Genomic DNA, 13919 nt, shown 5'->3' with positions numbered 1-13919 from the left:
TTTCAATGAAATCCGCCAAAGCGCTTCCAAGAAATGGCTCTGGACACAAAAGTGCCGGATGGACAGACAGAAAGACTGAAGGACGGACAGAGATGGACAATGCCAAAACAATATCCCTCCACCTATGGCGTGGGATAACAAACTGCAAAAGCTTCCTCAACAATTTGCCAAATAACCTTTACATACAAAAAAGCCAATTTGACAAAAGGAAAATTAAGTTTGGCTAATATCCTTAAAAATCATCGAAATCACACACATTTCGACTTACTTTAAATCTGACCCCAACTGTGATTAAAGCAAATAAAGACAGGTCTGCCTATGCAAAATTTTGATGAGCAGATGACAGCTTGCATACACTACTTCAACCAGGACCCTACCAGTTGACCATTTATTCCCTTTTCCCCATGCCGTAGCTACCTGTATCCACAATGTGGTCGAGGGCTCCCAGTGTCCTTAGTTCCTCCTTGAACCACTCACCAGCCCGACGAGATGTGAGGCTCAACAACGACTCCATTGCCAGATTGCCCGTCTGGGGGGAAACAGGTAATACAGTAAGCATACAGATACACATTACAATATCAAACCAGCATCAAAAGATATATATCTTTGAAAATCTTGAATTTCAGCCATGAAAATATTAGCGTCTTCCAGCTTTCAAGTTACCCGACAACTTTGCAAAGCTATTTTCCCTGACAACAATCCAGTGGCACAGAAAAAAAAAAATTAATCTGTAGGCGTTTGAAGCAAATAAAGCTTTCCCAGTAATGATGTGGCAATTTTGTATTATGCTATAATGATAATGTCACAGAAATTTTAAGTTAAACAATACGTGTCCTTAGGAGACAGATGACCCTGCATTTCACTTTTGTTTGCGAATTTAACCTTTGACCCCTTGATGTGATCTTGACCTTTGAGGTAGGCAGTCTGTGGTTACATGTGACATGTTGTCTAATATTTTTTCAATTGAGCAAAGTTATTTTAAAATTCATGGATATGTCTAAAAGTTATGACTGAGACAGGTATTTTCAAATTTAACTTTTTATCTAAAAATGTGACCTTAACCTTCAGATAGGAAGAAAGGTGTTTCACACAATACAAAATTAATCTTATGATGGTTAACACTTGTGCCAAGTTTGAAAAAAAAATCAAGATTTTTCAATGTTACGGAGAAGACAGGAAAAATCAGGTGTATTTATGGCCAAATTTAATCTTTGACTTCTGAGTCTGAGGTCCAGAGGATTACAAATGGTTTACATTTCATCTTAATTTATTGTAAAATTCATCATTTTTTATATGGAACAAGAGATGTGTTTGTCAGAAACACAATGCCCCCTAATGCGCCACTTTGATTTTGATTTGTTGTTGTGGTTGACCTTTGACCTTTAAGGATGACCTTGGCCTTTCATCACTTAAAATGTGCAGCTCCATGAGATAACCTGCATGCCAAATATCAAGTTGCTATCATCAATATGGCAAAAGTAATGACCAAGGTTAAAGTTTTGGGACACATTTTATGACAGACACATACAATGACAGACAGACAAGCCAAAAACAATATACCCTGAATCATTCGATCCGGGGGCATACAAATCTAGGTTAAGACACAAACTTATGGATGGACATCCCGACAGTGTGACAGACGCAAAGTGCATCTGATATATACTTTCTTGTTTGAAGGGGGCATAAAAATGGGCACAGTTTGCAATTTTTAAACAAGAGGGCCATGGGCCCTAAGTTGCTCACATGAGATCCAAAGGAACTAGACTATTCTGAGTTCATGCTGATTCATAAAGATTGGACCAAAAAGGTGACTTCAAGGTTAACAGACATAAGACTATCACAAAAGCTAACCAAGAGCTTCATACTTAATGCCCCCAAGTTCATGTCGGCATAACATCACAACAGTTACAAACAAGCAAATTCTTTCAATTGATATGCCCCGCCAATATGCTTCTGGACACAAAATGGTTATATTTGACACTCAAAAAAGCAATTTTTCAAGATACAATGGGCCATAACTCCGCTATTAACAGATGGTGTACAAAGCCATTTGGCGTGCATCATCCTCTTATCAATATATATACTCATACCAAGTTTCAATGAAATCCACCAAAGCACTTCCAAGATATGGCTCTGGACGGACGGAACGACGGAGGGAAAGATGGACAGACAGAAAGACGGACGGATAACGCCAAAAAGATATCCCTACGCCTATGGCGTGGGAAATATCCCTCTGCCTATATCGCGGGATAACAAGACATGATGTGTACGATCACAAAAAACAACACCACACATACTGATAAACACTCAATATCCAGTTCCTGCTTGGTTCCAGACTGCTGCAGGAACTCCTTGTAGACCTCCAGCACGCGGTCCTTGTTCCGCTTGAGCGCCCTCTCGGCGGTGGAGCTGAGCGTTGTTGCCATGTCCTCTTGCTGGTCCACGCCAAGCAGCCGCAGCATCAGGTTGAGGCTCTCCTGGTCCAAGTCCATGTTCAGCCGGTCACGGCTCAACATAAACATCAGTGCTGAGGTGCACAGCGCTAGACTCTGCAATCAGGAGGTTAATACTAAAGCTGCGTTCTGTGAAAATGGAATTAATTGCATGTGCTAAATCTTGTGTCTCACATTAGCCTTTGCAGTAAACACAGTATCATCAGGAACACACTTTCCGATTTTATTTAGTTTTTCTTTTAAAAGGAATTTCTCCATAGCAAAAATCCTTTTTAGATGGAGTGTTGTCCCTGATTAGCCTGTGCCCACTACGCAAATGCATTAAACCCTGTTTGCCTAGAGCAAGGATCACTTATGTCTTTCATTCAATGTTCATCAGCGTCAACATGTTTAAGTTAAGAAGTACTATTGATTCACTAACATAAAACTCAAAATCCCAGGCATGAACATACTGGTTTGATGGACATTACAACTTTAAAACTATTTTTTTCTACACTCAAAAGGCTCAAATTCAACATATCAATTTGGAATTTGGGTTGGGCAAAAAACATTTGCAATTGTAAATATGATCAAATTACAGCTATAAAATGAACAACAAGCCCTGTAAATGTATAGTTGCATCAGAGGCAAAGATTTCTTTGCGATTTTTTTCTCAATTTTATAGTGAATACCACATTTATCACAGTTTACAATATAACCCTACTTTATGTTGCACAACCCATGCAGTGAGGCACAGAAAGGGACAGTTAAGTCTACACAATGTGAACTCACAGGGTCACTAGCAGCGTCTTGCAGGCATCCAAATATCTTGGTGACAGTGCCGTGGGCCCTAAGGTGCATCCGGAATGCTGGAATGGTGCACTTCTGGGCCAGACCCACACAACTGGGAAAACAAAGGAGCACATTATCATCAATAACTTACCCCACCACATACAAGATAGACAACTCAATTATTTTAATTGATATCCCCCGCCAATTAAAGTTTGTTTATGGATGGGTGCAAATCCCATGATATATGGTATAATCATAAAAAAATATTTAAGTGTAAGGTAATTGTTTTTATGCATTGCAATTCTCCTCACTAATATTGATACACCCATGAAGTTTCATGTCAAAAACTTGTGGCTTATCTGAGATATAGCCCTGAAAAGTTACACAATACAAAAACAACAAAGGGCAATCACTCTTATTTAAGAAAGTGTAAGGTTGTGGTTCTTGTGCATGGCACTTCTCCTCATCGATATCTATACACCCATAAAGTTTTATGTTGATATCTTGTAAAGTTTCTGAGATAAAGCCATGAAAAGTTTTGTAACTGACGGACAGACAGAAGGATAGACTGACTGACGGACGGACAAAGCCAATTCACCTTTGGCGGGGTATAAAACAACCTAACTTCCAAAATTATATATAAACCAAAACAATCTCCAATATTGAATGGTTATGATGAAATAACAGTATAATTCTTATTTGATGCCACAAAAGTAGATCTTTGATTCTTGATAAAAACTGCCAAATAACATAGTAACCAACCATTTGATTAGTCAGACAACTTCAGGGCCTTAAATACCAACTGAAAGTTCAATGTAAGCCTTATTTTTCACTGTTTAATTTTTTTTGTCGCTTTTCTAACTTCAACATACCTGCCAACAAGATATAAGAAGGAGCAGCATCCCTATTTTAAACATCTTGTGAAAATGATTTTTTTAAACTGAAAGCTGAGAAACATTTGCTAACACAACACAAGGCATTCTCACTTACATTACGCAGATGCATATGAAATACATCTAAATAAATAATAAAAGTGCTTCTCATATTAGTTTTCAGTTATAGTCTGTGCATGTGTGTCACAAGTTAAATGACTACATACCTGTATGTTCAGTGTGATACTCTGTTTATTTTATTTTACTTGATTCAATTACGGAAAGTAATGTGTTCATCATGCTGGCATTAAACCCTTAATCACTTCCATAAGTATTTTGACTCATGTGTAGTCTCTTAGAAAGTTGAATTCAATTGAAGACCTTTTTTTACTGACTCAAGTTGTTACGGCTTCATATCCAACCCTTAGATACTGATGAGCAGCAAACAGCATAAAACCTGAACAGACTGCGAGTTACTAAGCCATTTTCACCTAGCTTCTGAGTGGGAAAGGTTTAATACATTAATGCATAAAAGCTATAGCTGCAAACAATTTATTAGAAATTGAGCCGTGTTCAGGGAAAACTTAGTTTAATGCATGTGCGTAAAGTGTCTTCTCAGATTAGCCTGTGCAGTTGCCACAGACTTATCAGGAATGACACTTTCAGCTTTTATGGAATATTTCCTTCAAAGTAAGTCTCTTCTTCATTAAAATCAAGTCAAGGCGGAAAGATGCGTCCTGCACAGGCTAATCTTGGACAACACTTGACACACATGCATAAAGCCTAGCTCCCCCAAAACGAGGCTCATTTCATCAGCAGCATCCGTACCTAAGGCACCTAGTGGACATTGGTTCGATGGACTCAATACCGGCCAGGAGGTACTCAATGTCATCATCAAACTCCTGGGTCTCTCCGTGCTCCTGGCACTCATGGGCTTCCTTCACGTTCTTAACCACTGTGAAAAGCTGAAGTAACACGTGAGTGGTTGAAACAATTCTAAGACTTAAGTAACAGTTAATGGGTCAAACAATGTCTAAAACTTAAGTTACAGGTGAATGGTTTAAACAATGTCTAAAACTAAAGTAACAGGTGAATGGCTGAAACCATGTCTAAAACTAAACAGGTGAATGCTTTAAACAATATTGATAGCCATATTATCAGATGAATGGCTAAAGTAACAGGTGAATGGCTGAAATAATGTCCATGGCTGAAGTAACAGGTGAATGGTTTAAACAATGTCAATAGCTGTAATATCAGGTGAATGCATGAAAAATGTCAATAGCTGATGTAAAAGGGGAATAATTGATGTAAAGTTGAAATAATATGTTTACAAATAAAGTTAATCTGCAAAGAGCATAATTCCAGACATGATCAGCTGAAGCAAGATGTTAACAGCTGAAGTTAAGATGTTAAAAGCTGAAATAATATGTGAAAAGCTGTAGCAAAATGTAAGCACCTTAAGCAAGATGCAAACATATTAGTAAAATGGGAAAAGATAAGTAAGATGTGAGCAGAAAAGTAAGACGTGAACAGCTAAAGCAAAGAAACAGATGAAGCAAGGTTAGGACAGATTAAGTTAGATCTGAGCAGCTTATGTAAGATGGGAACAAGTTAAGTGATTAATGTATGTTAACCTATTCAGTAAGATAAGGAAATGCGAACAGATGAGCACAATGTGTACAGATAAGCTTAACTGAACAGATGAAGCAAGATGCAAACAGATCAAGTAACATGTGAAAAGAAAGCAACAATTAACAGCAGAAATAAATTGTCAGCAGCTTAAGATATAAAGAGCTGACATTAGATGTGATCATTTGAAGTAACATGTGAAAAGATAGCAATAATTAACAACAGAAATAAATTGTCAGAAGCTTAAGATATAAACAGCTGACGTTAGAAGCAACAATTTGGAGTTAAACTTGAACAGCTCAATAAAAATGTTATCAGCTAAAGTAGATTCAAGCAGGTGAAGCACTCTCAGCAATGGAAGCAATATGTGTAGCATTGTGTGCAGCTGATGTAAAATGTGAACAAATGTTGTAAGATGTGAACAGCTGAAATAAGAACAAGAAATGTGTTTGTCGGAAACGCTATGTCCCCTTCTGTGCTACTTTGATTTTTTTTTTAACCTTTGACCTTGAAGGATGACCTTGACCTTTCACCACTCGAAATGTGCAGCTCCATGAGATAAACATGCATGCCAAATATGAAGTTGCTATCTTCAATATTGCAAAAGTTATGGTAATGTTAAAGTTTGCCAAAACAAACCAACCAACCAACAGACAGGGCAAAAACAATATGTCCCCCACTTTAGTGGTGGGGGACATAACAATAGGATATAAGTCTGCTGAAAACAAACCTTTATTCTTTTTAGTTATGTCCAACACAAAAATTTACAAACAGGCAAATCTATTTTCTAATTATCCTCTCCGAAAGGCTCAGCACAAAAAGCATGTAGCATTAGAATTTTGTATTTACAATTTTCCTTTAAACAAGGTATTTGTTATTTTCTGCTACAGTGTCACTACATGCTTACATCCTTATGCTCCTTGCTGACGTGTACAGATGTGTAAGCATCATCATCATCATGTTTCTGCCAGTGCACAGCCCGGGTCAGTCTTGGCATCTCTGGCTGACTCACTCGCGCAGGAAGACTGACGGCCTTCTTCACAGCAGGCTGTGTACCGGTATACCAAACAGATATACTGCACTCCAGCATTTATTGTTTTTTGACTGGTAGGTCCTCAAAGTGTTATAATGTCTTTAAAACTTGTAAAATCATAAACTATATTTCTTAAATAGAACCTGTTTTTATGTGTAACAAGAGTGCCAAACTGTCACAAGATGCTACCGTTTCAAGGCTTTGGACAACTTGATAACTTGACCATGACCCATATTTGAACTTGACCTACATATCATCTAAACACAACTTCTGACCAAAGTTGGTGAAGATCTGATGAAAACTACTTCAATTAGAGAGCGGACACCTTGCTAAATGCTTGAAATGCACTAAGTGACCTCGTGACCTAGTTTTTAACCTGGCATGACCCATATTTGAATTTGACCTACATGAAGATATTGTTTAGACACAACTTCTGACCAAATTTGGTGAAGATCGGATGAAAACTACTTGAATTAGAGAGCGGACACCATGCTAAATGCTTGAAATGGTTTAAGTGACCCTGTGACCTAGTTTTTGACCCGGCATGACCCATGTTCAAACTTAACCCCTAATATTGTCTAGATACAACTTCTGACCAAGTTTGGCGATTATCGGATGAAAACTACTTCTATTAGAGAGCGGACACCATGCTAAATGCTTGAAATGCACTAAGTGACCCCATGACCTAGTTTTTGACCCGGCAAGACCCATATTCAAACTTGACCTAGATATTGTTCAGATACAACATCTGACCAAGTTTGGCGATTATCGGATGAAAACTACTTTATTTAGAGAGCGGACACCATGCTAAATGCTTGAAATGCACTAAGTGACCCTATGACCTAGTTTTTGACCCGGCATGACCCATATTGGAACTTGACCTAGATATTGTCTAGATACAACTTCTGACCAAGTTTGGTGAAGATCTGATAAAAATTATTTGAATTAGAGAGCGGAAACTGCTGTGGACGCCGCTCGACCACCCGCCCGCCCGACGCCAAGGTGAAACGTCCCGTTTTTTTAAAACGGGCGTATAAAAAGGAATGCTGTATATAGGGGCAGGTGTACAATTTAAACTTGCTAGTGTTGTCCTTTTTTTATACCATACAAATTCATAGGAAGCTGCATAATTTAATATTAATTATACACAAACTCTAATATATTTGTTATATTATAATAAATTCATTCAATCATGCATTTTTTTAACTTTTGTGAATGTTGTTGAATGTTACCTTTAACTTGGGTGGTTCTGGTGGTGCAGGGGGTGACATGTCTGTCATGCCCACACTCGCATCTGAAATGTCAGGCATAGCCATGCCCTGAAATATCAGACACAGGAAAATTATATTCAGTAATAGTAATGTATACTATAACATGGCTCTATACGAAAACTGAAACCATTGACAACAGCTTAAAATCTCAAATGAACATTTTATATGTTCTTCAGATAAATCTCCAATTATTAACATCACACTAGACTTAGTCGATTTTATTGAAAATCTAAAGTAACAATGGCCAAAATAAAAAGTTGCCCATGCTTGAGAAAAAGAAATACAGTAAAACATAAGTAACAAGAGATTGCCAAGTAATACGGTCCCCTACCATTGGTAACAAGAGATTGCCAAGCAATATGGTCCCCTACCGGTGAAACTCCACAATTGTCAGTAAAAAAGTAAAATATTTTTTTATTTGTTGCCATAGCAACCAGAATTTTTGACGTAGGCACAAAATGAAATGACGTGCATAATCTCCATATTGCCATCTATCCATGTTTCAAGTTGCATGACAAAATATTAAGAACTTTTAATGTTATCGCGGGATCCAGGAAAGTGTGACGGACTGACTGACAAGACAGACAGACAGACTGACAGACGGAGTGCAAACCATAAGTCCCCTCCGGTTTCACCAGTAGGGGACAACAAGACTATTGTCAATCAATATGGTCCCCTACCGGTGAAACTCCACCTTTGTCAGATTTTTTTATATTTGTTGCCATAGCAACCAGATTTTTTTTTACGTAGGAATAAATTGAAATGACGTGCATAATCTCCATATTGCTATCTATCCATGTTTCAAATTTCATGAATAAATATGAAGAACTTTTAAAGTTATCGCAGGATCCAGAAAAGTGTGACAGACTGACTGACTGACGGACACACAGAGCGCAAACCACAAGTCCCCTCCGGTTTCACCGGTAGGGGACAATAAGACAGCTAGGGCTCAATGTTTTAACAATGTTAAATGCTGAATGCCCCCAAAGCACCATTTTTAACCCAAAGTGTGATCTTGACCTTCAAAGTTGGGAAAAACAAACAAGTTGTATTTGTTTTTTGACAAACAGAAACTTAAAAGTACTCTATTGATATATAACGTTTAATTACAATAAATTTTACACTAATATTTTAACTCTGCACAAGAAAATAAAACAAAGGACAAAAACTTCATAAATACATTGTATGATTTATATTCTACACCTCATCTTAAAGTCTTCTATCTTCATATGAAGTTCATTTGAATACTTAAATACTTTTTGTGTTCTGGCAAAAATCACAAAAAAACTGTGTAATATAAGGCTCTTTACACGAAATAAACCAGGAAAATAACTCTAAAAACACTACGGAGAAAGTTATAGTTCCCTTTGGAATTTTGAATTTTACCGTAATTACTCTATGTTCAGACACTTAAAAATAATTATTTTGTTTCGTGTCCTAAAACTTAGATACGAATAATATTAAAAATTACAGGTGTCCGTAAAACTTAAGAGTCGAAAATTGAAGTGACCTAAAATAGCGTTAATTGTATCAACGACTACCGGTAATAGCACGCGCTTGTAAAATACCATGCCGTATAGTATAAATTGCAGTTATATATGTTTGCACTTCATTTAAAATAATTTTAAATGTTTAACTTATTTGACAGAAAGTTACTATAATGTTGTACTTTGACCAACGAGTTCAAAAATGAGCATGTTATGTACCGATACTCGCTAGTATGAACCTGTGATTAACGTAAAAAAGGAAACTATGTATTATTTGTTTTTTCATTTCCGATAGCTGTTGTCTAACACCTTCCATTTTTCGAAGAACTTGTAATAAATAGGGTGCATCAAACTTTGAAGTGTTTAGTATTTGTGACAGTTATTTTACTGAGAAGGGGTAGTACCATTGCGGTAGATAATTGAACTGTTAATTGGCACTACCCCTGGTAATTGTCATACTGCTTATGCTTTCGGGCGAAACCATTGTTTAATACCGATTTACAAGGTTATTTACCCAATAACGCAAATGTAAAGGCCCGTTGCCCTCCTGCATGCACCTGTCATGTTTTATGATGTTAATCTGGTTGTAAAACCCCATGATCGAAGTGTCATTACATATTGAAAACAGGACCAAATTTTGGTAAAATAACCCTGTAAAATATACTGTCCGAAAACTTAAGAGACATTAATTATGGACAAAAACTCGTGTGTCCGAAAATTAAGTCACGTAAAATAATTATTTTTGTTAAAAAAGGGGGTGTCCGAAAACTTATAGTGTCCAAAAACATAGAGTAATTACGGTAATCTTAATATCACTATATGAAATCTTTATTTGAATACACACCAGAGCCTGCATGCACTGGTAGGGTCTAGGGGAAGAAACTCAAAAAGTGGAAAAGAGAAAAAATATCATGCTAATACAAATAAATACATGATTGGCAGCTGCATTTTTCTGTTCCTGCCCAATGCCAAAGTACCAATATTTCATGTTTTGTCACCTCTCACCAACATTATTGGTACTCTATCCCCTCCCCCCACGATAACAATTCTTTGAGTTTTGATGATCTAAAAACTGGTTAGAGAGCCACTAAATCCGGATTTCTAGAATATTCAGAAATTTTACGACTCCTGTTAAAAAATATACAATGTAATTTTAAATGCACACTATTCTTCATTCTTAAATAAGAACTGTGGACCCTCGTTACAAATGCAGGAACATCCAAGCTAAGATATGGGATGCACAATTTTGAACCAAGCACAACTTGATTTCAGTAATTACTCATGTTTTATAAAAAAATGATTGTTTACTAATGTTTGCAAACAGGCATTTTCATTACATTAAAAAGTTAAAGAGCAATGCCAATTCCTGTATTTGTCATATAGTTTGTCTACACTTTCTTGTTCAGGTATTTAGTATCTTACATAGTACTGATCAGCATTAAGGAAAATGTATAGATGATATTAATTGAACATTAATAAATCAATCTTATATTGTCAATTCAAGATAGTGTAGGTTATGGTTCTTGTTCATGGCACTTCTTCCAATTGATTTATACACAGCCATTAATTTTCATGTTGAAATCTTGTATTGTTACAGATTTAGCCTTGAGAAGTTTTATCATACAACAAGAGATGTGTTTGTCAAAAACACAATGCCCCCTTCTGCGCTGCTTTGAAGCCATATAATTGACCTTTGACCTTGAAAGATAACCTTCAGGGTTCAACATTAACTTTTTTTTACAGCAAGACCATCAGACCAGCTCCTCTAAAAATGTACTAGCCCGAATCTGATGTCTACTAGACCTTAAATGACATAGCAAATAAACACAATTGTGTCATGTAACTGTTTAATCGGGATTTATCAATAAATAATCAGTGTCTGTGAACATCAAAAAGTTATTTTGATGCATAGCGTAAAACAATAAAATAAAACTAATTTTTTTTGCTTTTCTTATTCTAATCAAATTCAAGCCTTGAGTACTGACTTGATTTCCATTTAGGATAAAATTGACGTTTTCTTTTTTCTTCATATTTACGTTTCCTGTCAGTTTTACAGACGGTTGTTTCTTTTTTAACCGATTTGTCGGACGAAAAAATCAGATCTTGAAAAAAGCCATTCTTTAAATTACATTCTCATGTCTGCTACGCAAAAATGTTTACATTAACGATACTGATTTTTGATAGAAGTAGTAAAATCATGCTGTAAAGTTTTATGACACTGCAGGAAATCAGTAATATCCATGATAACTTGACCAATGGAAACAAGCAAATTTCTGCGGGAAGCTGTCCTTCGCATCTAAAAATAGCGATCAATCATATGAATGCTCTGCATTTATTTCAGTGTTTTTTTTTCACCTAAAGGGGAATGGTGGCGGGGCCCAGCCAAAGGGGAAAAAGGGAAAATTAAGAAGTCATTCTTTTATATGTAATGATATTTATTATATGAATACACTTGTATGTATAAATGTAATATTCACAGCTGAATGTCTCTGTTCTTTTTCTTAAATATATATCAATGATTTGTTCATTAGTTTCAGTCAGTTCAGCCGTCATGCACAGTATCAGTTTTCCAAGCCAATGAGAGTCTAATTGGGATTTTTTTAATCAATAAAATGGCAAATTTGAGCATTTTTTATCCATAAAATGAGCCAAATTGAAATGTTTTTATCAACAAATATTGTCACAATATAGATACATCAGGCCTTTTCTTGTCCACGGATTTGGGAAAACCTAATTTAATATAACTCTTTATAATAATAAACAAGGGACAAAATTGTCACAAAACCAGGTTTTCATTGTGAAAAAAAATCTGATTAAGGGAGACAACTCAAACTGAACTTTTGAAATGAACAAACAAAATTAACCCCCTTTGTAAGTTTGTTTCAAAATAAATCTATTTTAAGTTGTGGTGACCTTGACATTGGAGAGATTGACGTGATTCTTTCGTGCGACACACCGTCCCATGATGGTGAACAAATGTGCCAAATAATTGTAAAATCTCACAATGAATGACATAGTTATGGCCCAGACAAGCTCATTTATTGCCAATTTTGACCTTTGAACTCAAAGTGTGACCTTGACCTTGGAGATATCGACATAATTATTTCGCGCGACACACCATCCAATGATGGTGAACAAATGTGCCAAATGATTTTAAAATATGACAATGAACGACATAGTTATGGCCCGGACAAGCTTGTTCCGCCCGCCCGCCAGCCAGCCCGCCCGCCAGCCAGCCAGCCAGCCCGCCCGCATTCGTCAATCTAATAACCAGTTTTTTCCTTCGGAAAACCATGGTTAAAAATCATATCAATTATAGTTGTATACCTTGTTAGATGTATATAAAATGAATTTGAGATATATCTATCATGAGGCAGTTGTTTCTAAAAAAAATTAAAACAATTTTTTTTCTTTTTTTACTTTTGGGGGGGATTTTTTCAAAAAAATTGGGGGAAAATATATACTATTTTTGGAGGGGAATGGGGCCGAATATCGGCTCCGAAATTTGCCATAAAAAACACTGTATTTATATACGCTAGTTTTGTTCTGATGTAAATAACGGATACGAGAGTAATTTTACACATTAAGAAAAAAGGTATTCACAGCAGTTAGTTATAGTTATATGAATTAGTGCAGATTTTTTAATGTACTACCAGTCGGACAAGCTAGCCCGCAGTTTTACTAGCCCGACCACCGATCTTACTAGACAATGTCTGTTGGACGTGCCTTAGTTTCGAACCCTGACCTTGACCTTTCACCACTCAAAATGTGCAGCTCCATGAGATACACATGCATGCCAAATATCAAGTTGCTATCTTCAATATTGCAAAAGTTATGACCAATGTAAAAGTTTTCGGAGAGACAGACGCCATATATTTGACTGTTGACCTTGAAGGACGACCTTGACCTTTCACCACTCAAAATGTGCAGCTTCATGAGATACACATGCATGCCAAGTATCAAGTGGCTATCTTCGATATTGTAAAAGTTATGACCAATGTTTTCGGACAGACAGACTGAAGGACAGTTCAAAAACTATATGCCACCCTTCGGGGGCATAAAAAACAACGAAGGGACAAAACTCTTATTTAAGAAAGTGTAGTTATGGTTCTTTGGCATGGCACCTCTCATTGATATCAATACACCCATACAGTTTCATGTTGAAATATTGTATGGTATCTGAGATTTAGTCCTAAAAAGTTACATCATACAAAACAAGAGCTGTCTCCATCGGAAGACTTATGCCCCCGAAAAACCCCTTTTCTAAACCTAAACGCAGATTTTGAAACCTAAACGCGGACCCTAAGTTCAAGGTCAAGGGGGTCAAAATGTTTGAGGGGATGGAAAGGCCTTGTCCATATACACTTGCATACCAAATATGAAGGTTACATCAGAAGCGACAT

At 36.6% G+C, this 13919-nt stretch overlaps 1 protein-coding gene across 2 annotated transcripts in view; it reads right to left on the bottom strand.

The window, feature by feature from the left end:
• The window catches only part of LOC127865960 (wings apart-like protein homolog), a 59750-nt gene that overhangs the window by 31587 nt on the left and 14244 nt on the right, over positions 1-13919 (bottom strand). For both annotated transcript variants that reach the window (XM_052406119.1, XM_052406118.1), the window contains 6 exons: positions 7991-8077; positions 6633-6773; positions 4925-5061; positions 3225-3336; positions 2298-2549; positions 418-529 (listed from right to left, as the gene is read on the bottom strand). In XM_052406119.1, the coding sequence (XP_052262079.1) occupies positions 418-529; positions 2298-2549; positions 3225-3336; positions 4925-5061; positions 6633-6773; positions 7991-8077 (841 nt within the window). The remainder of the gene's footprint in view (positions 1-417; positions 530-2297; positions 2550-3224; positions 3337-4924; positions 5062-6632; positions 6774-7990; positions 8078-13919) is intronic.

This window comes from Dreissena polymorpha, chromosome 2 (genome assembly GCF_020536995.1).
Source record: "Dreissena polymorpha isolate Duluth1 chromosome 2, UMN_Dpol_1.0, whole genome shotgun sequence".
NCBI lineage: Eukaryota > Metazoa > Mollusca > Bivalvia > Myida > Dreissenidae > Dreissena > Dreissena polymorpha.
This window is presented reverse-complemented; position numbering and strand designations above follow the sequence as displayed.